The sequence below is a fragment of the Histoplasma capsulatum genome (genome assembly GCF_000150115.1).
Source record: "Histoplasma capsulatum G186AR genomic scaffold supercont2.3, whole genome shotgun sequence".
NCBI lineage: Eukaryota > Fungi > Ascomycota > Eurotiomycetes > Onygenales > Ajellomycetaceae > Histoplasma > Histoplasma capsulatum.
The window spans coordinates 1,703,493-1,729,670 of NW_025544803.1; the positions used below are offsets into that span (position 1 = coordinate 1,703,493).

A 26,178-nucleotide genomic window follows, 5' to 3' on the forward strand; every position below is an offset into this window, starting at 1 on the left:
CCAAGTAAGTCATGAAATCATGATAGAGTTTTCCGGGTGCAAGGATGACGGGGCTCGGTGCAACTGTTCAGTCAAGACTGCCCGAGCAAGCCTCAGCGCGTAGTCGTGAAGGGGGAGGGGTGTTCAAGTTGTAAAGGAGCGGGTGGAACAAAGGTGTTTGTTTTGGTGGTTGAAGAGGGTTGTGGGAGGATGTGAAATTGGAGGTATAGAAGCAGCCCGCCAGACTTGCACACGGCAAGGAAACGAGAAACGAGACACAGGAGTTGGGAGGGTGCCGAAGCCCAATAGACCAAAAACAAAACCCCACAAACACTCAAGAGAAGGGAAAGTTAGCAGCTTGGGTGTGCGGATAGGAGGAGATGAGGCCAGAGGATATATAAGAAGCGAGGGGAGTGGATCACAGCAGAAGAAGATCAGAAGAAAACAACACCCGGGACATGCCAGGAACAGCAAGAACACAGCAGAGGGAAGGAAAGCAAGTGCAGACGTGAGACACAGTTGCTGCTGGCGGTTGGTGACCACCGACTGACCACGGACTGGAGGAGGAGGAGAGGTGAGGAGGAGAGCAGAGCAACGCAGAAGGTGAGGGCAGGTGAGGGCAGGCCCAGGGCAGGGGAAGAGAGACGGCAGACACGACGTGCGGTTAAGCCCCACTGTGACCTTGGGCGAGCAGCAGGCTTGGTAACAACACGGTATGGTACTGTGTAATCGCTATGCTCCTGTACGGTAACTCTGGTAAGGTGTCGTTCGCCTTTCCGCGGCTCTGCCTGTCTGTGCCTTGTTGCATTTTCCCTGGTTACGCGTGGCTGGTTTCTGACAGCAAGAGATGTACAGGTACATACTACCACCGCTTTTGATTGGCGACTTTCAAGGTATCTGGTACTTCTGGCTCCCATCGCCCGGCGCCTACTGGTTTGTTGACAGGGCGGTATTGATTGTCCTTTCGCTTTTTGACCTCTGGCGGCCAACCCACTCAATGGAATGAGACGCTCTCTCTATCTATGCACGTCCTATGTATTGGGCAGTATTCTCGATTCTGGGGCCCCAGTCCCATGCATCTGTTGCCCTCCCCACTGGCTCTGCCTGCTCCTTGTCAAGGTTTAAGGTTTGGTATCCCAGCGGCTGGGGCGTCTCATGGCTCCAACCGAGGCTGTCCCGCGATCTCTCGCCGCAACCTTTTCCATGGTTATTTGATATTTTCACCATCCAAATACGTTTTGACGCGTATAAGCCCCCTTTCTTCGAGCTACCGACTGAAAATCAAACTACGCCGGTGTTCATAACTATTGCATATCTGACCCTGGATTAAACAATAATATACTTGGTTCCTACGGGGATTCCTAACTCTTGGCTGATATGTTCTGTTTTTTCCCTCTTGCCTGCTGAAAATAGACAAAACATTGACTACATCGGGATGGAAAGGAAGGCTTTCTTCGAATTTTGCATAGATTGCACATCCTTTCCAAGGGGCATTTTTCTTCTACATATACCCTCCAGATGCAAGGCTCGACAGCTGCATATCAAGCAGTTTCAGCATCGTAAATATATCCAATGCATCCTTTGGTTTCTTAGTTATAGTCCTGTTTCATGCTTCTCTCCAGAAGATATCTAGAAGATATCTCGTGCGTTCTGAACTCGTTATGCCGCCAGGATGCGCCCTTTCAAGGGTCATTCTCTGATCTGAATGGTGGGGGCATGATTGCCTTATGATTCTGATGTGCTCTACTTAATACCTAGCATCTCTAAGCAGTTATCTGTGGTTATTGTATATTTTTCTCTTAGCGGGTCCTCGTAATCGTTTCGAGATTGCTGCTCGTTCCATCCAAGGAATATTAATTTCTTTATGTCTTTTTCGATTTTTATATCAACATCAAAATGGAATGGAAATGGTAAAAATATGCCTTTGATGGATCATCAAAACTCCGTTCAGCTATGCACTCTTACCTCATTTTCTCGTTTCTTTTATTCCCCGGACCTTGATGTCTCAGAGGCGATTCTGCTCAAACGGGCGATAGTAACAACTAATTTTATGTTAAAACATCGTTCTTTGGAACAAAAGGAAAAACATCCATTCAAGACCTTCATTATATCTACAGAGAAGATTACATATTTTAAAAGGGCCTTGACTTCACATTTTCCTGTTGTGGGTGCTTGTTCTCCTAGTTGATTGTCTTGATGATTAAAGAAAGGACTGGTATAAATAGCCCCTATCTCTTGTCTCTTCTTTATTGACACTCACACCCACGCCATCCGTTTCCCTACCTGTCTTCCACTTCGCTTTGTTTTCCTTCAACTCCACTTCAGCATCTCCATCTCTCATCCACATTCTTTTATCAAATTGTGAATATCCTACAAAAAGTCTGGAAATCCCAGATCCCCATCACCACTCCCCTTCTATTGCTGCACCTTGCGGAACTTCTCCAAGACAAGCTTGTCCTTGCTTCAACTCTCCTTTAACCCCTCAACTCACAGCATCCCCATTTGCCCATAGCTCTCTCAATCTGCACTATTGATCATATCTTATCATTTTTTTAACTTCATCAAGACCTCATCAAACAAATGGCACGCGTCATCTTCACTGGTGCAGTCCAGCAGACAGCTGGAACAAAGATGGCATCCAAGACGCCTGGCGTGAGCACTACAACTGTCATGCAAGCCTCAGCACAGAAAGAAAAGCAAAAGCAGCAAGCCCAGGCCATAACACAAAACCAGAGCCTGGCCTTAGTCCAGATCATGCTTCATGCCTCTGTTAGTTATAAACTCCCTTACCACACTGGTTCTGATGATGCTTGGATGGGGCTTATTAGCTAACATATGCCCACCACTCCCTTGTCACCTATAACAACCCAGTTTGGCACCTTGTTCTACCTGAGGTAAGACTCCCCAACTCTCTTTCCAGTTGTCGACCATTTGGAAGACGGAAAACGAGTCGACGTCGCTGAATGAAGGGGAAGAAAGTATACGTATCTTTCCTTACTTTACCTTCTTCCCATTACTGACTCTACTCTTTTGTGATCTTTTTGGCTTTTTCTTTTGTCCAGGGAGTTTTTACCTCTAGATTGCTTCGATGAACGTGATCTCATGAAGCTCTCGAAACCGGATTCATTCATGTCATACGCCAACTTTATCGAAGGAGGAAGCGCAGGAGATAAGCTGGGCACCAATGGGGCAGGTTACACTTCTAATCATAACAACAGGGGAAATATCCAGGAGAGGCGCGCACAACCGTTGAAGATTATCGTGCGCGGCAAGAATCCGAAGGCGGATAAGTTGCTTGATCTTCTTGTACGTGCTGAAAGTTCTTTGCTACCTTTATGTCTTTCTCTCTTTCTATCTTTCTATCTTTCTATCTTTGCGTTTTTCTTTGGCTCTTATGCTTTCTATCTGCTGCTTAACTATTTTGTGTGTCTAGGAACACGGGATATTCGACGCCATTGAGAAGAGCTTCCTGGAAGCGGTGCAGATGACCGTTTTCGTGGACAAAACGGAATCTTCGCACGTGCTGGAAAGCTATACATTCACTTTCAAGTATACCGGTGGATGTAAACAAAAGGGGGCTGGCGATAATATCGGCAAGAGGTTATCTAGTGTCGTCCTCGAATCGACCGGTTGTACAGCGGATATGAAAACGGTCAGGACGGCACGGCGTGGCTTGGAGATGATCGTTCGCCGTCTGATTACGCTGAGTGCGTTTTTGCCTATGCTCCCGAGTATGTGTTCTAAAACAATCTTTTCTTTTCTTCTTGCTTTTTCTAACGAACAGTTAATGTCCAATTGCTAAAGAGTTTTTAATCTGTTAGGCGAACGGTACATGGAGATACATCTCTTTTACACTGAGGGTTCCCCTCCGGAATACGAACCCCCTGGATTCAAGACTGCTGAGCATAACGACCTGTTATTCGCGCAGAATGAGCTGTGGTCGAGGGAAACGCAGTCGTGTGGTGCAATGGAGACGGGGATCCACAGGTATTTATGATATATTACAAGCAGCATATTTTCATCCTCTCATCTGTCTTTGTATCAATATATGCACCGACGAGCTAATATTACATTTCTTCCCGCGTTTACAGTGTTGGGCTAAAGATTAGTTCTTTGAAATGGTCTGGGACGGACTACCCGAGCTCGGAATATGTGCCTGAAATCCCAGCAGACATTGGGTATAGCGATAGGGTTCGCCGTGATGAAGATGTCGGTATCAGTGACGTGGATACCGCCGTTCGGGATCTTGGATTGTCGACTCAAGGTTCGTTTGTGTGGATTTCTAAGAAATATGTGAATATTTCCTTAGATACGTGGGCTGATAAAATTACGGGTTTAAAATAGAAAGTAGCCAGGTTTCTACTCAGACCCGCCAAGATGAAGCTCTTAAAAGAGATTTGCAGAAGATGATTCCGGTATTTTCAAATTATATGTTTCTCGGATGAATACGGCGACAATTTGTTGAAATCCAGGCGGCTAACTTCAAAAAATTCTGTCCATTTATAGCTGGCAACTTCGACCCCTGACAGTGATTTCATTCCAACTCAGAGGAACCCTGACCCCCTCCAAGCTGCAACAACAAAACCGCAGCTCTCTCAAGTCAAAATTTTACAATTGGGAGCGCGGAGCCAGGTGTTAGATCCACTCCGATATGATCAGAACAAGGAACGTTCTGGTCCTTACCACCCTGGAATCGTCCGTTGTGAGTGTGGATCGAACTCAGACAGTCCCAGCATGGTACGTCCATATCTCCAAGGTAACATAAGTGTAAACTAACTTCATTCATTACCACTTTTACATCAGCTCCAATGCGCCTTTTGCAAAACTCGGCAGCATCCGTCCTGTTACGGGTTCGCCCATGCGCAGGATCCAGCCATTGCAGAAACTCAGGCATGTTACAAATGTCTGCTGGAACCGCAAGAAAGAGACCTGGTGCAGGATATGCGGACGCTGGTTTTGCTGCGTCGGGCTCTTTTGGTCATTATCGAAGAGGGCTATCCGAATCGAGTTCGCGATTTTGCTCAGAAGTTGAGTACGTAAATTGATCATTGCTAACCCCATGGTTGGACGAATGCTTAATGCTAATGAAAAGGAAACTCGTTCTTTTCTTTCTTTTCTTTGTGCAGATTGCAACGGCCAGACAATTGTCCAGATTACGGACATGTTGAGGAAGCAGGGTTTTCTGCTCGCAACCCCCGGCTCCAAGTCAAAGGGGTTCTTGGAAAAGGGGCTTCCGAAGTTCACCCTGTCCACTGAACCGGCGATCAAGGAGAGGCTTCGGAATGAGATCTTCAATCCTCTCGCGAAAATATCACATCATGTACGTTGTTTTATTTTTCATTTTTCGTTCGTGTTCGGGCCAGGCACAGATGGAAATGGGTTAGTAATGCTGATTACTTTACCCTCGTTTTATTTTACAGTACAACCTATCGGATAATAACGCAGTCCAGCGCTATGGCAGTGTCGAGCACTCATCGTCGGATGTTTCAACAGATGTTCTGTCAGTCGAAGAGGTGCCCCGTGACAGGTAAGTCAATGCTGCATTCAAGCCGCCAAAACAAATCAAAAAGAGCGTATCATTTTGCGTATTGGCGATCAGACACAGCGCTCTGATTTCAAGCTATAGCCCTGGTTACGAACAGCGTTGCCGCGAACGCAGGAATGGTGGAATAGCCGGTGCAGTCGGCGCAATGCCTACCCCCGAAGTGAATGAGATCCGAAGTGCATGGAAGACACTCGGGTCGAGCCTGGATTTTGCAAATCCGGTACAGCCTAAGGGCAATTCTCAGTCCCCGACCCAGGCGCAGATGCAAGCGCAGATGCAGGCTCAGAAGCAGAAGCAAAAGCGCAGTATCATGGGCACTGAATTGGGCTCTGGGATTGCCTGTGGTGCCGATGGGGAGGATCAGGCGCGCCAAGGTTTCAACGGTATACAGACGCAGACCCGTCCAGCTGAGTGGGTGCGGGATGGGAATGACTTTGGCAGTGATTACGGCAACGGCGAGGGAATGGTCGTGAGCGGCTCGGAGGAGGAGAACGGTAATAACCGTCGCAAGAGAGTGAGGTTGAGTAAGCTGGGGAGTCCGATTAGTATCTTTGAGCCTAGTAGCGAGAGTGGAGTGGGAAGTGGGAGCGAAGGTGAAGATGGTAGTATGTGTGAAAGTGCAAGTGTGTGAAGGATTAGAAGGAGGTGCGTTATCTTTTACCCTTTCAGTATTTCTTGCTTAAGTGGGGGTTTAAGGAGCGGGCAAAGGAGTGAGTATGTTCATGGAGGATGCGTGTGGGACTGCTCCTGATATCACCCCTATTTTCATTCTTATTTATTGTTCTTAATGTTGCGCAACGCACCCCTTTTCAAATTCTTCTCCATCGCTTTCAACACATATGCAATGTTGCTCCGTGTTTTCAATAATCTGTCACCAACTCCCCATTGTTCTCCGATCTCCCAAATCTACATGTACTGTACGAACAGACCCTTTTCTATCCCCGCAACGCGCAACGTTTGAGTAAATCTCAATCGTATATTTTGAGCATTTTCTTCGCTGTCCTCTTTCTTTCTTTCGTTTTCTTTCTATTTTTTTTTTCCCCTTTTAATCCTTGCGGAACGTGATGTGCATATCGATGTCTCATCTGGTGGTGGTAATGTGTATCGTTTTCATATTTGTTATTGTGTCAAGAAAGATGCTATTTTCAAAATGCGGGGGAAAACAAAAATAAAGTAAAATACGATGAGAAAAGAGCAACAAGAAATGAAATCTTATTCTTATTCTTATTCTTCCGCTTCCGCTTCTTCCCCACATTGTCCGCCCCTTGTCCTACTTCGTGAACAGCCGGTTCCGGCTCCAGCGCTTTGTGTCCTCTTTATAGCTACTCTGTGGGAGAAGCATTTGAATTTATTCTGAACCTTGAACCAGCATGCAAGGGGGGGACAAGGTAACACAATCCCCTCCCCCTTTCTTATACCCCGCATCTTCCCCTCCCCATCTTAACCCCCCCATCTTAACCCCTGTCAATCCCGGACCTCTCACTCGAATATAAGCGAGGTTCACGAGGGAAGGGGACAGGAACGGGGACAAGAAGGGAGCCTAAGGAGAGAATCGGGTGATTGATTCATTACGCAGTAGATATCTCGTACCCTGTACGAGTCTGGACTGGCGAGGAAATGATGAGATTTTGAAAGCGGGGAGATATGGTGAGTTAACTTGAGAGTAACTGTACATTGCTCTGTGCAGGGTCTGGGATGCTGGAGAGTTGTGTTTTGTTAAACAACCCGGGGCAAGCAGCAGTAGTACTAGCTAGCACCTACGGATGTTTAAATTTTAAATTCTTATTTTTAATTTCCGTTGCATCTGTTATGTTTGGGGAGGGGTTTGTATCTTTTAAGCAGTAAGTAACCTACCTCTACCTCGATATAAAGAAAGATATTATACAGTAGATGCCCCTCCTGCCGCCGCTGGGTAGTTAGGTCCGAGGTAATTCCCCGGCAAATCACCCTTTTTTTCTCTACATGCAGTCAACCTGTCATCATCGATCATGCAGAGTACAGACAGAGAAATCCATTATCTATCTATTTTATTTAGCTATCAACTCCACACTCGCATGACATTCTTTCTCATGCCTCGCAGTCAGCACACGGCCAATGGTTAAGGTCAACACAGATTACTCCATGAGTGTTCATTCATGAGCAGCATTCGGCGCGCGTGGCTCAAGGGGCTATGCAATGATCATTGTGCTGAATTTTGCGAAGATAGTCAAGACTCCAGTCTGATAAAGTTACTAACTAGGAGTTAAGGTGGCAAATTGGTGATGAGATGGAGGAATCTTTCGAGGATTTTACAACGGACGGATTGATTGTTCACGATGAAGGATGTGTTTCCTCCTTTGCCTTTTGCCCAACCCCCGTGCCAATGCTATCATATCAATTTTTGTTTTATTCCGGGAGCCCTTCTCTCTCTCTCTCTCTCTCTGTGCCTCCTTTTTGTTTTTTGTGTGTGCCCAGCTGATTTTGAAGTGTCGAGCTTAAACAGCATAGTGATCAACCTTCAGTAGAGGATGAACAGAAAAGAAAAGAAAAGAAAAGAAAAAATACGTGGTCGGACTTTGAGAGCGTCATGATTTGCCGACGATCACTGATCAGTGCTTACTTCGCAGTGTGATGTTCATAGAAAGCCTCCATTGGGGTAACTATTGAAAGGTGGATGTGCAGCAGCGACAGGCAGTGGCAAATCGTGTTTTGTTTCTACTCTGTACCGTATACGACTAGCTATCAACTCCCGGACTCTCAGGTTCTGCGCTGGTCTGCTCGTCTGTCCAAGTACTTTGTACTGTACAACTATCATAGTAACTATCACGGTTTGGCATGGAATTGCGATTCCCTGCGAGCAGAAAGAAATTAGCAGCCATGGCCTTCGCTCGCCTCTAGACTCTGCAGAGGAGAGAAACCCCAGTCCATGCCAGGGTCTGCCAGCCTAACTCCTAACTCGCAAGCCTCTCCCGTGCTGTATCAATAATATCTTTCGAATGACATTCATGCATGGAGGACATCAACATGGAAAGAATAATGGTTAGGCTGTCGAGTCGGGGTAATCTGGACTGGGGAAGCGGGGATGTGCAGCACATCGTAATATCGAGCAATGAACTAGTTGGCGAAGATGATAAATATTGGCTGTTCCCTTGCACGATTTCTCTGCAGTATATCCAAGGATGTTGTTCGTCAGGGGCACACTCTCTTAGCTCTACCCTTTCGTGTCTATGCGTGAACTGGCATACTACGGTAACCTACCCGCACGTTAGTGAGTGAAGGAGAAACGAGAAACGAGAAACGACATGGGAGACGGTCTGTCGGTTTCATCCCCCAGCGCATACAAACCCACCCCAGAGCTCTATAGTAACTACTGCACAGGCATGGAAATTTCATGCAGCAAACTCCAGCGCCGGATACCTAGACGAAACGGACAGGGATGAGGCTAATTACACCCGGCCAAGAGTCACTAAATTTTTTATAGGTATAGTGCATACATCCACCTTTCATTACATACAGACTAACCATGTCATCAAATTCAAGAGAGATACAGATCTGGATCCTGCTGGTAGCTAACTATCATATTAGTATCAACTTTTCTCTACTGATATAACCACTTTCAGAGGTTCATATCTTTCTATTATATAGTGTACTAGTATACAAAGCTATTATAGCTTCTAGCTGTTATTATAATCAGCACTGCTAGATAGTTCCAATGAATCAATCTTCCACATTCATCATGAATCTATACAAGAGCTACTAACTATGATAGAAAGAAGGGGGAGATATATATATATATATATATTATCTCAAGTTAGCTTATGCATTTGCAACTATTTTATAACTGTGGTTCTCATACTATACTGTGACTGCCAACCACAGTGTATATAGATGATGGAATGGATGACCATGGCCACCACATCACCACATCCACAGGTATATATATACCACCATGAGCACAATCATTTAACAAATGATTATGTTGGCTTTTTGCTATGAATAACCTAGTAACCGTAGTGCTATCTTATCACATAGCTATCTTACTTTCATGTAGTTCATATATTATAATAATAGAGCTGATGGAGGTGGAAGGTTGGTTTATTGCAACGATCTAGCGAGCGATAGGGACTGATCATGTTTAGTACTAGTATTGATGATATGATATCTATCAATATCTATCAATATATGGATATATCGGTGGTATCTAAGACAATATCTAGGCTGATATGGCATGATATCTATTGATGAGATGATAGGTAGCTACCAGCGCCATATATCTCTTCAATGACATGGTTATTTTGAATGTAATGGAGGTGTCTGCACGATATCTATAAAAATTTAGCGGCTCTTGGCCGGGTGTAATTATCCATCCCCAATTCCACGAAACCAACCCATCCAAAGGATTTCCCCCTGATCTCCCCTGTAAGTCATGGATGATGACGAGATTTGAACTAACGACAAACAACCCTCGTTAGTGCAGCCCGCATCCAAGCTGGCCGGGGTGATTGTTAGCAGCAAGTGGCGTCGCAGCGCTATTGAAGCGTCCGCCATTATTCGGCGTTGGATATGGTGGAGCTCCACATTTCTGGCCCACGGTGATTATTCGTTACTTGGCAGAGGATTCTCTTCTTTCTTTCTTCGATTCTGCATGAAATGGCTTCTTTTTTAATTTTTTATTTTTGTTGGCTGTGAAGTTTAACTGCCGTTTTTATGTCTTGGACGGACTGGAGGCTAGGTATCTCATTGAACCCAACAGAGCTGTTGGAGCTCTGGCATTTAACAATCTTTCTTCCTCTTCGAGTGCTCGCTCCTTTTCCTTTACAATTCTGAAATTCCGTGATGGCCCCGCAGGATACAGGGCCCATATTACAGTACATGCAACCCCTCTATTTGGGGCCTAGCTAGTGGTCGGTTATCACCAAGAATCGTGACTTGATCTGCTTCCTCGCGTCCTTCTCGCGTGTTCCTCATCTTTCTTCGCGGTCTCTCTTTGTCGCTCTTGTCCTCCCTCCAGCTGTTGTATCTCTGAAGCAGCGTCGACAGGGCCAGTTACTCGCTGTGCCACCCACATCATCTGGACTCCCACGTTGCCAGCCTTCCTCCGGTCTCGCTGTCCTCCCGTGGTTCTCAGCTGGTTTTTTTCTTTTGGGCGATCTCGCCCAGTTAGGTTCGTCGAATCGTCTCCTGTGGAACCATTCCTTTGTGGTGCGCCTGTGGTGCGCCTGTTCCTGGGGCCTTCTTCCGGTACACACTCCGTTGAAATCATAACAATTCGCAGTAATAACTACACTCCTTCGCCTTTCGGGGATTTTCTATTCTTTATTTCTACGACGGCTATCAGCACCTTCTTTTGTTTTGCGTTTTAGCTTTTTATCACTCCCTATTATCCATCTTGCCTCTGCTCCATAAATGGTATGGTCAGACAGATATGACGGTCTTTGCCATCTTTAAATAGCGGTCAGGAAGAGAGCCAAAAAAAAGGGGGGGAAAGAAAAAGGAAAAGAAAACGACCTTCTAGCTCCTTACATCTGGAAGCGCATCGATTTCCCAACTCTCAACTCCCTCCATATTTTCTTTTTCGTTGTCTGATGCAGGAAGAAAGCCAGCAAACGGGTTTGGCTCGGCAAGTAATCAATTGTCTGGAAAAAGCAAAGAAACCCTGGTCGCAACCAGGGCGAGGGTGACGAGGATGGCCCAATACCAACCGGCAGTGCCTCAACGCTTATCTAGTATCTCACCTTCTCCAACCGCAAAAATATCCCGCCAATCCAACATTCCTCCTCCGTCCGGCCTTGATGGGCTCATTTCGCAACATCCACCGGAGCGCCGCAGATACACAGCAAATAACAATATCATCGTCGATCATGACTTTCTGACTAAATTCGGCAGGACAGTGCGGACAGCAAGACAGATTGAAATACCGCCTCCTCCCTCAGCGACCAACAGAGGTGGAAGAACGGGAGGAGCAATCAATGGAAATCTAAACATTGGGATTGCAGAGACTGGCTCCACCTCGCAGAGACAATTGCGTCCAAGGGCCTCATCACCTATATTGGGCCAGCAATATCAATCTCACCCTCACGAGCCGCTCCCGTCCTTTCACGCAAACACTCGCCCTACCCTGCGCCAGCCCGACCCTTCAACCATCCGCTCATCTCGTGATCCTTTGAAACCTCTTACAGTTGTTCCACAGCACGCGCAGGTGCAGGCGCAGACCCAAACGCCGACACATACCCTCAAGAACACACAGAAACAAACAGCGGAACCATTTTCGTCCAGGGATTTGGCGCTTCGAAGCAAGACCTATTCTTCCAATTCGCCGACTGAGTCTACTTTGGCAAACTCCTCTGATCACTTGCAGGGATACTTGCAAGACCAGCAGGAGGAGGAGGAGGAGTCGGCTTCATTGCCACTGTCAAAACCCAAGCCTCGCCCTCCTATGATTGATCTGTCGAAGCTTTTTCCTAAACCTAGCGATCCTTCCGTCCACCGTGACGTGCCGCTATTATCCCCCAATCGGATGACAATGTCACCATCACCCGTTTCTCTATTTTCAGATGCCTCATCGTTCGGTGCCCAGCAGCGGAAACTTGGCAGCATACATCAAACAGTGAATAAGTTGACTAAGTCACCCAGTAGCAAAAAATTGTCGACTCTTCGCAAGCAGTATGAACATCAGCTACGTCAACAGGGACGCCAAAATTCTGCGCCGTCACCAGATTTCCCAGCAGAGCATCAGTCCCACAGTTTATATGAAGGGCAACAACAGCTACAGCCATCAGAACCTCCGACCCCGCGCATCTCTCATATTCCGTCCCAGCAACCCGCCGTGAAAAAGGAGAAAGAACACTTTTTCCAACTTGGGAGACGAGAGAGGAAACGGCGCGAGGAGGAGCAACAGAGGCAGATTCAACAGGAAGAAGAGCAACTTCGCCAACGCCAGAAACAGGAGCGAAAGGAACGAGAACGCAAGCAACGGGAACAGCTTGAACTAGAACAGCAGCAGAAGAAGCAGGAACAGGTGCAACAAGAAAAGGAGCAGTATTTTCAACGCCAGAACCGTGAAAAACAACGCCGGGAGGAACAAAAGAAGAGAAAGGAGGAGCCAGACCAATATCAACAGCGCAAGACGGAAGCGCAAAACCAACGGGAGGAGGCGCAACGGCAGGTACAGCAGCAACTGCAATTAAAACAACAGCGGCAAGAGGAGTTACAGTCGCAACATTACCAATTCCCATTCCACGAGAAGCGCACAAACCAACAAAGGAAACCCGCTGTCGAGTGGTTCGATGGGCCAGAGGGTCAGGTTAGTAGTAGTGATGACGACAATGCTGAAGGCGACGAGCGCATCGACTATAGCGTCCAGGATTTTCATTCTGTACCGCAGTCCACGTATCGGGAGTCTGCCTATTCCCGTGGCAGCAGTAATCGGGTTAGCATGCATTCAAATGGCATGAGTGGGACTTCAAGAGCCTCAAGCCGAACGCTGATACTGTCTCCGGCGCCCGAACAAGCGAAGAAAGCCACACCCGAACTCCGTAACACTAGCCCCTTGTTCACTCCTGGAGCCAGCCGATTCAACTCCTTTTTTAATGACTGGGACCTTAGCAGCACCAGCGCCACTCCACCTAGTGTAGGATCACCGACTACCGCCCTCGGTAGATTGTCCAGGAAGAGCAGCAAGCTCACTTTAAACAAATCAGACCTTAACGAGTCTAGTGTGCTTTGTCTTTCGTCCTCAGAAGATGAAGCTGACGAGGAAGAAGTAGAGGCACATAAGCCGTTCCAGCGGCACGTTATTCGTGATAGCATTGGCACGATCGACGAAGGCGCGTCCGAAATTTTCATCGCAAAAGCCGTCTCCGCCCCTCGCAGTTCCTCCGTGCCCAGAGTCCGAAACACAAGCCTTCCCCCTCCGCGAATTTCGCGTGACCGCTCATCTTCCTCGAACGTCAGATACCCTAGTTACCGCCCTTCGAATGGAATCCACACCATCTCGGAGCCAGACAGCGCGCCTGCGCCCCGCCCCTTCACATCCGCCTCGACCACAGCCAACCTCAACTCTTCGCCATTCGATTTTCAATTACCAGTCTCTCGCCCCCCGAATAGTATAAAATCCATCAACCGTCGCAGTCGTGTCATTGCTGTGACTAGACAAGAAGAACAACTCCTTGAAGTCATAAGACAGCGCGGCGGGAACATGCCTCCTAATTTCCCACTCGTTGACCTGCCCAACACCGCAGCTTCTATCGCACACACAATGCCAAAACACACAACCTCGACTACATCCTCAAGCTCGAACACCACCACCATCACCACCACCACTCACGCATTCCGAAAATCCCCATCTCCATCTACCAACCGCCCTCCCTCCAGCCAATATGAGGGCGAGAGCATTGGTGACACATCATTCCTAGCATTAAGCCCGGACTTCGCGCCTCCCCACGCCAAACACCCAGACGGCACGTCCTCCGCCGGCAGCGACAGCTCCCGCTCCCACCATGCCCTGTCGGTCTCGGACAGCGGTGGTGACCATCACTCCGACCCCTCACCGCGCGTTAGCTTCGTCCACTCAGACACGTTTCCCTCCCCCTCAACTAGCTGGGTTGCACCAAGCTCACCAACACAGAGACAGTATAGCCACCAGCAGCAACAACAACGACAAGATCAACATCCCCAAGAAATTGCTAATCCCAATGGTGGCAACCGCAGCAGCAGCAGGGGAAATCCACTTCACCCGCATCATCCCATGCTGGTGCATCCACAACCTCTATCCTCATACCCGCCAACATCATCGCCATTAGCATTGTCATTGTCGTCACCACCATCACCGTTTTCTTCACTCCATTCACCCTCACCGCCATCACCACTGTTATCCGCTCCTCCACCATTCCCATCCATCACCGCCGATACCGCCGAGGCCAAGGCCACTCTGGCGATCGACGTGGTGCTCCCGGTCGAGGAGACTAAGCGGCATTCGCGAACAAGGACGGACAGTAGTAGCGCGATGGTGTTTGGGGATGGGGAAGAGGGTGACAAGAGCGCCAGTCCCGTGGTGAATGACACCGAATTGCCTATCTGGGCGCTGGGGTGGAATGCGGAGACGCCTGGGTTGGCGGTTGTGCATTGATTGATATATGCGCGTTATTATATCTGTCTTCCTACCCTCACTCTTTCTCTCACAGGGCTGGGTTGTACCGGACAACGCCGGCCTTCTTATAGGTTTATTTTTGTTGGGGTTTTCAATGACTTTTTTCAATTTCGGGGAGAGAAACCCTGCTACTTGTATTACGGGGACATCTTCGTTGTTGGCTTCATTCACATTTTTCAAATACATATCTGTCCGGGGGTTTGCTCTTTCCTTTCAATGTTTTTTTCGTTCTTGCTTTCGTTTGGTTGGAGAAGGGTTGGTTGGTTTTATTTGGTATATTCGAGTTCGATTGTGTTACAGAAAATAGCTGTAAGCAAAAACATCGAGTTCGTCCGTTCGTCCAGTCTCGACTTTTTTTTTTTTTTTATTCTCCTTTCATTTCATTATATATTTTTTCCTTCAAGGCCACTCCTGCATACATATTGTTTCATTTTGCAACGGTCACGCTGTCTCTCACTCTTTCCTTTTTCTTTACAATCTTCTGAATCCCCCCCCCTCCCCCCCTTTTTGTTTTCTTTTCATTTCTGCTCACAAAACATACATATATATATATATATATAATTACACCCCTTACGACTCCTTCACATTAACCACCTTCTTTTTTCACTATTTACCTTCCAATGTTGTAATAATGAAAGGGGGCGAGGTGCGTCCCTTCTAAGCTCATTCTTCTCTACTTCTTTAGCCTTTGCACTTTTATCTCCCATGTCCATCTGAAGGTCAGGAATTTCTGAGAGAGATATATAGATAGATAGATGTAATACAATTGTTTTCACCTTTCTGCAATCCGATTCCTGTGCGTCACTTCTTGTTCTTCCTCGAAAGATACTTTGTATCTGCTGCTCTCTCTCCTCCCTCTCCATCTCTCTCTATCTTGGGGAAAAAAAAAAAAAACTCTGGGAATTGTCCGCTCAGTTGAGATTCTTTTTCGTCGTTGTATAATGTTTTGTCGCCCCGCCCCCCCCCTCCCCCCCCTGCCTTCGAAAGATACTAGTATTTTCTAGATTTTCATCCCCCGCCCAAGGAATTTAGTTAAACCAATTACTCACATATTTGTTTTGTTTGGTAGATCGGCGAGAGGAAAGGATCACTAGGCTTTGTTTGGTTGATCAATCCATGGCGGTGAACCAAGTTCCTAGCTATCCCTATCGTACGCATAAGTTTATCATAACTAGCTCCCAGCAAATTACGTGTGTAGTGCAATATCGTTGTAATAGTTAAGGGAATAATAGAAGAAGATGTAAAAAAAAGAAAAGAAAAGCAAAGGAAAAAAAAGGGCTGGCTGGGAACGTTCTGTGTGTGTGTGTGTGTGTGTGTGTGTGTGTGTGTGTGTCATATACTAGCTAACTGTTACGCGGGCTGTTCCGTCTATCGTTCTTTCATCCGTTCACACCCAATCTTCAGTAGAAGCGGCGGTCAGGAGGCCTAAAAGCAGAGTTTGGCCGAGGAATTATAAGCCTTTGCGTGAATGGTAGTGAACGACAAGGAGCTGACGGGGTTTCAAGATTGTGCTTAGCGGGAGGCCCACCGCACTTACAAACAGCCCCACGGTCCGGACACGGGATGGCTTGTTTGCTGTTCGCTGCTGGCTGTTGGCTGTTGGCTGTTGGCTGTTGGCGCTGCTGCGTTGTGCTTGTTGGGCACCATGGCTGGGGACTTGGGAAGAGACGGCCATGAAGTTGCTGGAATATCATGTCAGTGATCTGGGATGGCGGTTTGGCTGGCGGTTGGCTTATCGGCCCAAGAGTCGAGGAAGAACCACCAGCCACTTGATTAATCGCCTGTTGATGGTTACTACTAGGAGTAATGTGAGTCGAGAGAGGTGCGCATAAAAGTGCGTGGAGGAATAGGTGGACGCAGTGGGTGTCTATCTCATCGTCGTCGCTATTTCTCTGCCTCATCGTTGTAGTTCATTTCTGCCCATGTCCGCTTTCTGCACCGGCGGATCGTGTGACACTTTCTCTCCGCACCCTTGTGATTGCGCTGAGCCCGCTGTCGGTTTTATATGTACTGTACATACTGTCCGCCCTTTTACCACTTCCTGCTATCTTATTTTCTGCTTCAGCTATTATTATTCATGAAACTTGCCTCCGGATTTTCTCGAACAAAGAAAGTGGCCGCCTGTTGAAAGCCCAGCCCTGTGCCTGGCGATGCCCCAAACGGGTTACAGATCGCACTAGGTAATATCCTGGGTTCGCGACCTGGTTTCTTTGCTTTTTCCGCTAGTCGGCGGCTGAACAGCTCAGTTCCTGGATTTTTCTCCTTCGAGCGAGATTTTATATTGCCATCGACAACAACCTCCAGCCTCTTGACTTTCACCCTCAATTCTGCCCGATTCAAATCCTTCCTCAGTCTCACTCCGTGACCATACTCCCGCCCTCGTATCGCGAATCTGGAACTTGAGAAATAAATATACTTCTTTACGAGGGGGTTTCCTTACACCGTCTCTCGGCCGTTCCATTTTCCTACGTATACGCGTCACAATGAGAAGGGATTCAAGGGCGCCCGCTGCCTGGATGGGCATTCCAGGGAGGCAGATTTCCTTGCTCTTGGTACGGGACCAAAGCTTTCCCTCCACCTTCATTGCGCCTGCATAGTGGTGTTATTAGTATTATTAGTATCGTTATTTCGTTCATTGCTAACTCATGCACTCTCTTCTGACCTGCAGTTAACGATTCAGTATACGATTTTCACATTAGTATGGAATTCTTTTGTGGCCTTTGCTCCTAGCCCCTCCAGCTCCCCACCAATATCTTACAGGACGTACAGAACACACAACAAGATGGAATTGACTGAGCTAACCGTCCTGCGCATATCCAGCTCCTTCATTACTCCAGAGTCATGCCCGTCGTTGGCGGTCGACGCTACCTCACCTCAACCGCCGTCTTCCTCAATGAAGTTATAAAATTAGCAATCTGTCTCACCCTTGCGCTCTATGAAATGTCCAAAGCTGTGCCTCCTTCCATGCCTGCAACCTCACTCTTCACCAATCTCTCCGCTGCGGTTTTTACTGGCGATAGCTGGAAACTAGTTGTTCCGGCAGGACTGTATACTTTATCAAACTCCCTGGTGTATATCGGGCTCTCCAACCTCGAAGCCGCCACCTTCCAGGTTACATACCAATTGAAAATAGCCACAGCAGCAGTCTTCGGCGCCTTGTTTCTCAGACGGAGTTTATCTGTTGGAAAGTGGACAACACTATTCCTACTGATCGCAGGCGTATTTATCATCCAGCTACCACACACGGATCCCAATGACATCGACGACCACCGCGCGCACGTGCATTTCCCACGCTCGCTGGAAGACTGGCAGAATCTGGGTGCCTCCACTGGCCGGAACTTGCGTCAGAACCTTCACAAACGCTCCGCCACTTACGAAGGAATCGAGGAGGATCTGATGCTGGGACACCCGCGCATGAATGGAAACATCGGGCTGTTGGCTGCCATTGGCGCTTGCATCGCGTCTGGTTTAGCAGGAGTGTCCTTCGAAAAAGTACTGAAGGATAGTGCCACGTCTACCACGTCTGTATCGATACGCAACGTCCAACTAGCGGTTTATTCGATATTCCCCTCTTTGTTTATCGGCGTGGTGTTCCTAGATGGCGAGAAGGTGGCGCGCGCCGGGTTCTTTGACGGCTACAATTGGGTTGTGTGGCTGGTTATAGCACTGCAGGCCGTGGGCGGAATTGCGACATCGTATTGCATTTCACGCGGAGAACATGGCTTGCGGAATTCGGCGTCAGGGATTAGTATTGTGCTCAGTGCTGTCGGGGCGATATGGGCTTTTGATTTTAGGATGAGCGGGAATGTGGGTAGCTCCGTATCCCTTGCTATCTGTTTGCCCCACCCTTCTCGTGAAAATACATACTAACAGCAAAACCGAAAAATGGAAAACAGTTCATCGTCGGCACCGTCCTCGTCCTGGCGGGCACATATGTCTACACTCAACTCTCTCATCCAAATATGCAGCACCAAAAACACAGCAACCGGCCCCCACCAATCCGCATCAACAACTTTGAAAAGCTCAGCGGCCTGGGCATGGAAAATGATAATAACAATAACATGGCCAGCACCTCATCATCAACAGACGTAGATGATAAGAACCTCTACAATAACGCCGACAACTCCCACCTCACCCCACCGAACGACTTCTCTATAAAACTGCCCACCACGCCAAGTTTGTCTGAGTCAGCAGCGCTAACAACATCCAGACCTGGCTCGCCGGGCCAGACCAGGTTGAAGGGATCATATTTTGCACAGAGGGGAAGCGGTTGAAATATTTTCCACTCCTTCCCCAGCCCTGGCCCGCAAACGAGGTGGTAAGTAAGGGAGGGGGGAGGCGGAGGAATCTCTTTCCCCGAAGCAGTTTGGAAGTGGTCGCGTGGGCAGATTGGATAGAAGGGAGCGAAAATAAGGAAAGGAACAGATGTATGCTGCGAGAGATAATCGGGAGTTCTCTTTTTCCTTTTTCCTTTCTTTCTTGGCTTCCCCATCCCGCCGTTGAAATTATTTTAAAAATTTCACATTTCTATGCAAGACGACCTGTGATTCAGGTTATTTCTATTTTTATTTTTACTTTTTTGCTCATAAGATTGGGATGAAGGGGCGTTTATACCACTTACTACTATCTACTGCACATCTTGTGTTTTCCGATTGTTTTGGAATCTCTTCTATTTATTCCTCACCTTTTTAATCTTTCTATGTTACTGGGTAACAATTCGCATGGCAGACACCTTCTGATGACACGCTGGTCCATTCTTCTTTCCATAGGTTTTTATTTATTCTGGTATGGGGATGGCGGAGGAGCATTTCTTGATTTGAACTTTTGTGACCGGTAAAGAAACAACATTTGAGCTACTTTGCTCTTCCTGGGCGAGGCTGTCTTCTCCTTTCTATTTATTTTAATCCCTTTCTATTTCTGTTCCTTTCATCTTTATTGCTTCCACTCGTTACCTGAGTGGTTGGTTTTCACAGCGGGAATGAAGTTGACACGGGAAATGCGACTACTTATGCATTGGAGGCCACATTGAATGCTCAATTGGGGATCATTAAGGCGTATTAGAAATTTAGGTAAGTTGGCTGATTTTCTTGCCTTCCCTTTGTATTTCCTATCATTGTGTTTCTTTTTGCTATCTCCAGAGCCTTGTACTAATACTAACAGGCTAGTTGATATGCACATACATGTACGGAGTACCTTCCATAGGTATACTTGTACTGATAGGGTGGACCAGTGTGACCGGTCACGTGACCATGAGTCCCCTTTCCACCTTAACTTTATTCTAACCTCAATTTATTTTTTAGATCTTAATTCAACGGCATGTCATGGTGGAATTTGTCTCAATTTACCATTTCCTCCTATTTCCAGTACATCGTGGTTAGAATGAATGCTGTGGTGGAATGAGGTTTTCGCTTCAGATTTCATGCTAATTGTATCCAGACGGAGGTGACTCCTGTGATTGACGCTGAGATGCCCCCGTTCTTTGCAATGGTTCCTAAATGAATTAATGGTGCAGACGACCATCTCGCTTTTCTCCCTTGCTATACTGTTCATATTCATATGTGGCGTCGTTTTCTACGCTCTCTAGATTGGCTCAATCTTCGTTTCCCAAGTGACCTGAAAAATAGGGGTTTGATCTAAACCATGGATGACTCGAAGAGAGACACTACAAGTTTCCGTCGTCTTATAAGTGCTTTCAAAAGCCCCGCTGCTTCAGCCTCTTCTTCATCATCTATATCTTCCCCTTCCCCTTCCTCTGGCCCCTCTTTCAAACCCTTTACTGTTCCCCTGCCAAATCCGAGATGGAAGAGGCAACAGGCTCAGTCGACCAGGCCCAGGTATAATGTCAATACCAGAGATATTGCTTCTACTACGGTTAGCTCTCAATTATTTTCAAGGCGCCCTCGGCAGGAAACACGGCCTCTGGGCATTTCGATTGTGCCAGAGCTGGGTTTGGATGACCAGAATCAAGATTTGAAGCTGGATGCCTTTGGTTTGCAATCCCTACTTCCCCTTCCTCATCTTCTTTCAATGCTGCTTTTTAATACTTATGCACTGCGGCGGTGATGACTAAATCATGGTACCTATTGAAGATCGGGAGCTATTAGCTCAATTGGAAAATGACAATGAACAGCATCAGAATGGCGCCGAAACCTATGAGCAGGGTGAAGAATCGGTTGATTTATATGGCCCCACCTTAGGTCTATCGCGGGCGCAAAATCGATCGAAATTTTTTCAGCGCAGTAGGGATCTCTTTCTTTCATCGCCGTCTTGAGATATTTCTGCGATGATAGGAGTGAGCTCATCTGCAATCTTTACTAACTGTCTAGATGCAACTGCGATGGATACTCCTATTCGCGACCGCATCTCTAGTTCGATTGATGTTGGACCTTTTTCTAGCCCATCTCTTGCGGTAAATGCGCGAAAAAGACCACCTCTATTCATCCAGGATGATGTCCAAAATGATTGCCAAGCACCTAATCAGCCCCTTTTCTCATCCAATACAACTTCCTCTCAAGGGTCATTGACACAACGTGGCCTTTCGCCCTCGCCTCTTAAAGCTAGGGGAATCCAATTGGATCATGCACCGCCCATGATACAAGGAATCCAACTTGTATCTACGCATGAGTTGCCGGATCGCTTCCGTTCGGTTTTCCCTTTCCCAGTTTTTAATGCTATACAGTCTAAATGCTTTCGTCCCATCTACCAAGGAGACAGCAATTTTGTCCTCTCGGCCCCAACTGGAAGTGGCAAAACCGCAGTTATGGAACTGGCTATCTGCCGACTTGTGACAAATTTCAAGGACTGCCGGTTCAAGGTAGTTTACCAGGCGCCCACCAAGTCTCTATGCTCAGAGAGGTACCGTGACTGGCAACACAAGTTCTCTTCCTTGGACCTCCAATGTGCGGAACTTACTGGTGATACTGACCATGCACGGTTACGTAATGTACAAAATGCCAATATCATCATTACAACTCCTGAAAAATGGGATAGCATGACACGGAAATGGAAGGACCATATCAAACTAATACAACTCGTAAAGCTGTTTCTTATTGATGAAGTGCATATTCTGAAGGAAACTAGGGGAGCCACACTGGAAGCTGTGGTATCACGAATGAAATCTGTCGACTCCAATGTCCGATTCGTTGCACTCAGTGCCACTGTCCCAAACTCTGAGGATATCGGGGCTTGGCTGGGCAAGGATCCTACTAACCAGCATCTACCTGCTTATCGTGAAAGGTTTGGCGAAGAATTTCGGCCCGTGAAACTGCAGAAGTTTGTGTATGGCTATCATAGCAACGGCAATGATTTTGCCTTTGATAAAGCCTGTGAGGCGAGGTAAGGAGATAGCCTTTGGTTTTTGTTGCTGTTTTTTTTTTTTTTTTTTTTTTTTTTTTTTTTTTTTTGCTTCAATGACTGATCTGAGGCTCTAGACTTCCCGAAGTCTTGGAGAAACATTCAAAAAAGAAACCGACCATGATATTTTGTTGTACTCGAAACTCTGCGATCGCGACTTCAAAATACTTGGCCAAGCTATGGACATCAACGAATCCACCTAATCGCCTATGGAACGGGCCAGCCAGACCTGTTGCAGTTCAAAATCCTGAATTGAGAGGTATGTAAAGTACATTTTCCTTCCCTTGTTAATTGATATCTCTGAGGTGATTTAACTGATATTCTGAGATATCCAAGCAACCATTTCCGCTGGTGTGGCATTTCACCACGCTGGCCTCGATGCCTGTGACCGCCATGCTGTCGAAAACGGGTTCCTCTCTGGACAAATCAATGTGATTTGCTGTACGTCGACATTGGCAGTGGGCGTAAACCTTCCCTGTTATCTTGTGATTATAAAAAACACAGTTTCATGGCAAGATAATTGCTGCAAAGAGTATCCGGATCTCGAAATGATGCAGATGCTTGGACGGGCAGGAAGACCTCAGTTCGACGACAGTGCAGTTGCTGTTATTTTAACAAGGAAGGAAAGGTTAGATTACTATGAGAAGCTTGTTGCTGGAACGGAGCCTCTAGAAAGCTGCTTACATCTAAAGCTGATCGATCATCTGAATTCGGAAATTGGCCTTGGAACAGTTACGGATGTTGAGTCTGCTACGAGATGGCTTGCAGGGACGTTTTTCTTCATTCGTCTCCGGAAGAACCCTGCTCACTATAAGTTGAAAGAGGGCGCAAATAGGTCAGACGAAGAGGAGATGCTGAAGGAAATCTGCGAGGAGAATATCAGGCGGCTGCAAGAATGTTCACTTATCACTTCGGAGGAGCCTTTGAGATCGACAGAATTTGGAGACGCGATGGCTAGGTATTACATCAAGTTCGAAACCATGAGGTTATTCCTCTCCTTGCCACCCAAGGCGAAGATGTCTGAAATTGTAAGTCGAGTAATTCTATACTCTATTCTAATCTCACATTCTAATCAAATTTAATTGGGTAGCTCTCTGTCATCGCACGGGCCGATGAGTTTAGCGAGATTCGATTAAAAGCTGGAGAAAAGTCGTTATACAAAGAGCTAAATAAGGGAAACGGCATCAAGTTCCCTATTAAAATTGACATTGCCCTCCCCGCGCATAAAGTATCTCTACTTATTCAGTCCGAGCTGGGCGGCGTCGAAATCCCCACTGGCGACCAGTATCAAAAGCACAAGTTATCGTTTCAGCAAGACAAGGGATTGGTATTCTCCCACGCAAACCGGCTTATTCGATGCATAACTGATTGCCAACTATCCCTTCAAGACTCGGTGAGCACGAGACATGCCCTTGAGCTTGCTCGGGGTATTGGCGCCAGGGTCTGGGACAACTCCGCATTGCAGATGAAACAGATCGAGCAAATCGGCATCGTGGCTGTCAGGAAACTTGCTAATGCTGGTATCAGCAGTATTGAGGCTCTCGAGGCAACGGAGGCATCTCGGATAGATATGTTGTTGAGCAAGAATCCGCCTTTTGGCTCGAGAATTTTGGCTCGTGTTGCAGAATTTCCGAAGCCTAGGGTTTCTGTCAAATTAGTGGAGAAGGTAAGGGTTTTTGTTTCTGCTTTGGACAAGGGAAGAAGTATATATTCGAAGTATATATTCGTACATACTAATAGTTACGAGTAAGGATGTCAAACCTAGGAAATCTGTACGGCTATGCTTCAAAGCAGAGATCGGATTTATTAACGAAAAGCTCCCCACAATTTTCCGCCGGAAGCCCATTTATGTCTGTTTCCTTGCAGAGACGTCGGATGGACGATTGATAGATTTCAGGCGTATTAGGTGCAGCCTCACAAAATCCGTGTTCACAAAGGCACGCATTCTCAGTACCGTAGCTAACTGATCTATGAAAAGTGCAACCAAATTACAGAACGGCCATGATGTCTTGCTGAGCGCTGAATTGACTGACGTTTATCAGTATATATCATGCTTCATTATGTGTGATGACATTGGTACGATAGCCGCCAGGTTATTTTCGTTCCTTCCATCTTTTAACACTTACTAACTATATTCAGCGGGAACACTTCGTCAAGCGGAGCTTAGGCATGATATTCCAGCCTCACAATTCCCAACGAAGCGAACAGAAACTCCCCATGGTAAAAACGATTTGAATGCCACGATGAACACATCAAGGAGGGGCAGTAGTGATATCACCAAAAAGGGGCCAAAAAGCCGGAGAGATATTGATGAGTTCGAGGATGACGGTCTCGATGATACGGATCTGATCGCAGCAGGTATGGGCCTGATAAGTGGGGCACAATGATTTCTTTGACTCTGACCGTGCGACATATAGCTGAGGATATGGATTACCACTCAATTGATGAGTCGGACGGAAACAGCGATCCCGTTCATGCATTAATTTCAACCCGGGAAACAGCATCTAGCCGCGACATCAAGGAATCACACACCAACAAGTCAGTGGAGCCGGTTCGACTTGGAAATGGGAATTGGGCTTGTAACCATCGCTGTAAGGATAAAACTAAGTATGTCTCACTACTTATACATGCTATACATGCACGATCTGCAACCAGCCTATCCTGACGAAATCTAGGTGTAAGCACTTATGTTGTCGGGATGGAATCGACCGACCGCCAAAACCGAGCAAGAAACAAGAGTTTACATCCAATACTCTAACGAAGGCAACTACTACTTCGAAAGCATCTCGGGATATATCTGAGTGGACAAGGACTCAAGGGCTTTCAAAACAGCAGAACAGAAATAACAAGCAAAAGTGGGATGTTGAAATTGTTGACCTGTGCGATGATAGCGATATAAATACCAGACCTAACACAGCCGCCCCGACCATCTGTTCTAAAAAAGGCACAAGCGCCCAAAGGCAGAGTTGTATCGAAGATAGTGTAGGAAAAGCGGCGTTAAAATTCAAAAAGTTTTCTCCCACGTCATATCCGCTCTCTAAGCAGAGCCCACTAAGCCTACCGTTCCTCGATGAGGACGAATTTCGCGAACCGAACACTCCGTTCGGAAAAAGAGGATATTCTAGTGATTATAGAAATTCCTTGGAAGATGATCTTCCGTCTCCTAATACCTTGTTGCTGTCATGCCTGAAGAAGGGGAAGGAAGAAGACAACGCGGATTTTTACGTCCTTGAAGATAATGAGGAGGCGCCATTCCATGCGCTAGATGATGGAGACTGTGGTGGTAAAACCATTTCTCCTCTGGCTCTGATGAAAACTGATAGCACGACACATCTTCCGGATGATATCAGTGATAAACGTGCGTCGAGCCCAGAGAAGTCCTCGACCACAAATGATTCCCTTCTATCGCCATCGGCGACGAAGCCAGCAACGGTCAGAACAAACGACTCTCCTGCGACTGATGGCACACTTAATACCATTTTGTTCCCATTACCTGACCCCAATTCTGTCGTACTCCATGTCGAAGGCTCTGATCCAGACGATTTAATATTCGTCAATGATCATACTTTCTACAACAAGGAATATGACTTCCAGTCATTGTCACATGCAAAACGCCCGTACAATACAGCAGTTGGCAGTGGCTACATGGCTAATGATGATGATTATGGCAATGATATCGAAAATCCTAAATCGAATAAAATATGCAGGTATGAGTCTGCAGACACCGGCACTGCGGTTATTTCGCCTCCTCTCAGCACAGCCGTCAATTTCGACCATCTTCCCACTAGGTGTGAGAAATCTACCATAGGTAATAAGGAAGAGAGTCAGAGGACGACACAAGGTGATGGTACCACCGGTTGGGAAGGGGTCGATATATCGCTCCTCGAAGAGTTTAAAGACGTTGTGGAGTTCTTTTAAGCGCTGAGGGAGGGCAGTAGGGTGTTTTATTTCATTATTGTGGAGGCAAAGCAAATGGAGAGAAAAATGCGGAGGGGTTGTTGGTGCTTAGCATGGAATAGGAACTTTTTTTCTTTCCTTTTTTTGCTATTTGATCAGATGTTATGAGGGAAGATACGATACGAGATTGTGTGGAAGGGCATCCTTATACAGTCATTTCCTTTTGTGTTGTTCTTTATTCGTCATCACTTATTATATAGAACAGGATTTTTTCTTC

General features: G+C 46.8%; 7 protein-coding genes across 7 annotated transcripts; 5 read left to right on the forward strand and 2 right to left on the reverse strand.

Moving 5' to 3' along the window:
• Positions 1-44: 44 nt before the first annotated feature.
• On the forward strand, positions 45-985 carry HCBG_02729 (uncharacterized protein; the record flags this gene model as incomplete). The annotated part of the gene is made up of 3 exons (XM_045429778.1): positions 45-130; positions 543-692; positions 835-985. The coding sequence occupies 3 exons, from the start codon at positions 45-47 to the stop codon at positions 983-985; spliced, it is 387 nt and encodes a 128-aa protein (XP_045289673.1).
• Positions 986-2,559: 1,574 nt separating this feature from the next.
• On the forward strand, positions 2,560-6,155 carry HCBG_02730 (uncharacterized protein; the record flags this gene model as incomplete). The annotated part of the gene is made up of 11 exons (XM_045429779.1): positions 2,560-2,748; positions 2,900-2,957; positions 3,059-3,285; positions 3,413-3,686; positions 3,801-3,966; positions 4,071-4,243; positions 4,324-4,394; positions 4,783-5,011; positions 5,106-5,299; positions 5,400-5,506; positions 5,606-6,155. The coding sequence occupies 11 exons, from the start codon at positions 2,560-2,562 to the stop codon at positions 6,153-6,155; spliced, it is 2,238 nt and encodes a 745-aa protein (XP_045289674.1).
• A 4,260-nt stretch (positions 6,156-10,415) lies between these two features.
• HCBG_02731 (uncharacterized protein) lies at positions 10,416-10,766 on the reverse strand (the record flags this gene model as incomplete). The annotated part of the gene is made up of 1 exon (XM_045429780.1): positions 10,416-10,766. The coding sequence occupies one exon, from the start codon at positions 10,764-10,766 to the stop codon at positions 10,416-10,418; it is 351 nt and encodes a 116-aa protein (XP_045289675.1).
• A 423-nt stretch (positions 10,767-11,189) lies between these two features.
• HCBG_02732 (uncharacterized protein) lies at positions 11,190-14,630 on the forward strand (the record flags this gene model as incomplete). The annotated part of the gene is made up of 1 exon (XM_045429781.1): positions 11,190-14,630. One exon carries the CDS (start codon positions 11,190-11,192, stop codon positions 14,628-14,630), a length of 3,441 nt encoding a protein of 1,146 aa, XP_045289676.1.
• A 1,408-nt stretch (positions 14,631-16,038) lies between these two features.
• On the reverse strand, positions 16,039-17,175 carry HCBG_02733 (uncharacterized protein; the record flags this gene model as incomplete). Its single annotated transcript, XM_045429782.1, has 4 exons — positions 16,039-16,076; positions 16,189-16,432; positions 16,672-16,695; positions 17,023-17,175. 4 exons carry the CDS (start codon positions 17,173-17,175, stop codon positions 16,039-16,041), a joined length of 459 nt encoding a protein of 152 aa, XP_045289678.1.
• HCBG_02734 (UDP-galactose transporter) lies at positions 16,915-18,890 on the forward strand (the record flags this gene model as incomplete). Its single annotated transcript, XM_045429783.1, has 5 exons — positions 16,915-17,203; positions 17,320-17,349; positions 17,472-18,458; positions 18,548-18,827; positions 18,862-18,890. The coding sequence occupies 3 exons, from the start codon at positions 17,493-17,495 to the stop codon at positions 18,888-18,890; spliced, it is 1,275 nt and encodes a 424-aa protein (XP_045289677.1).
• A 1,834-nt stretch (positions 18,891-20,724) lies between these two features.
• On the forward strand, positions 20,725-25,922 carry HCBG_02735 (helicase family member; the record flags this gene model as incomplete). The annotated part of the gene is made up of 9 exons (XM_045429784.1): positions 20,725-20,890; positions 20,978-21,986; positions 22,082-22,263; positions 22,332-23,032; positions 23,095-23,670; positions 23,999-24,080; positions 24,144-24,362; positions 24,422-24,611; positions 24,680-25,922. 9 exons carry the CDS (start codon positions 20,725-20,727, stop codon positions 25,920-25,922), a joined length of 4,368 nt encoding a protein of 1,455 aa, XP_045289679.1.
• Between the last annotated feature and the right edge of the window lie 256 nt (positions 25,923-26,178).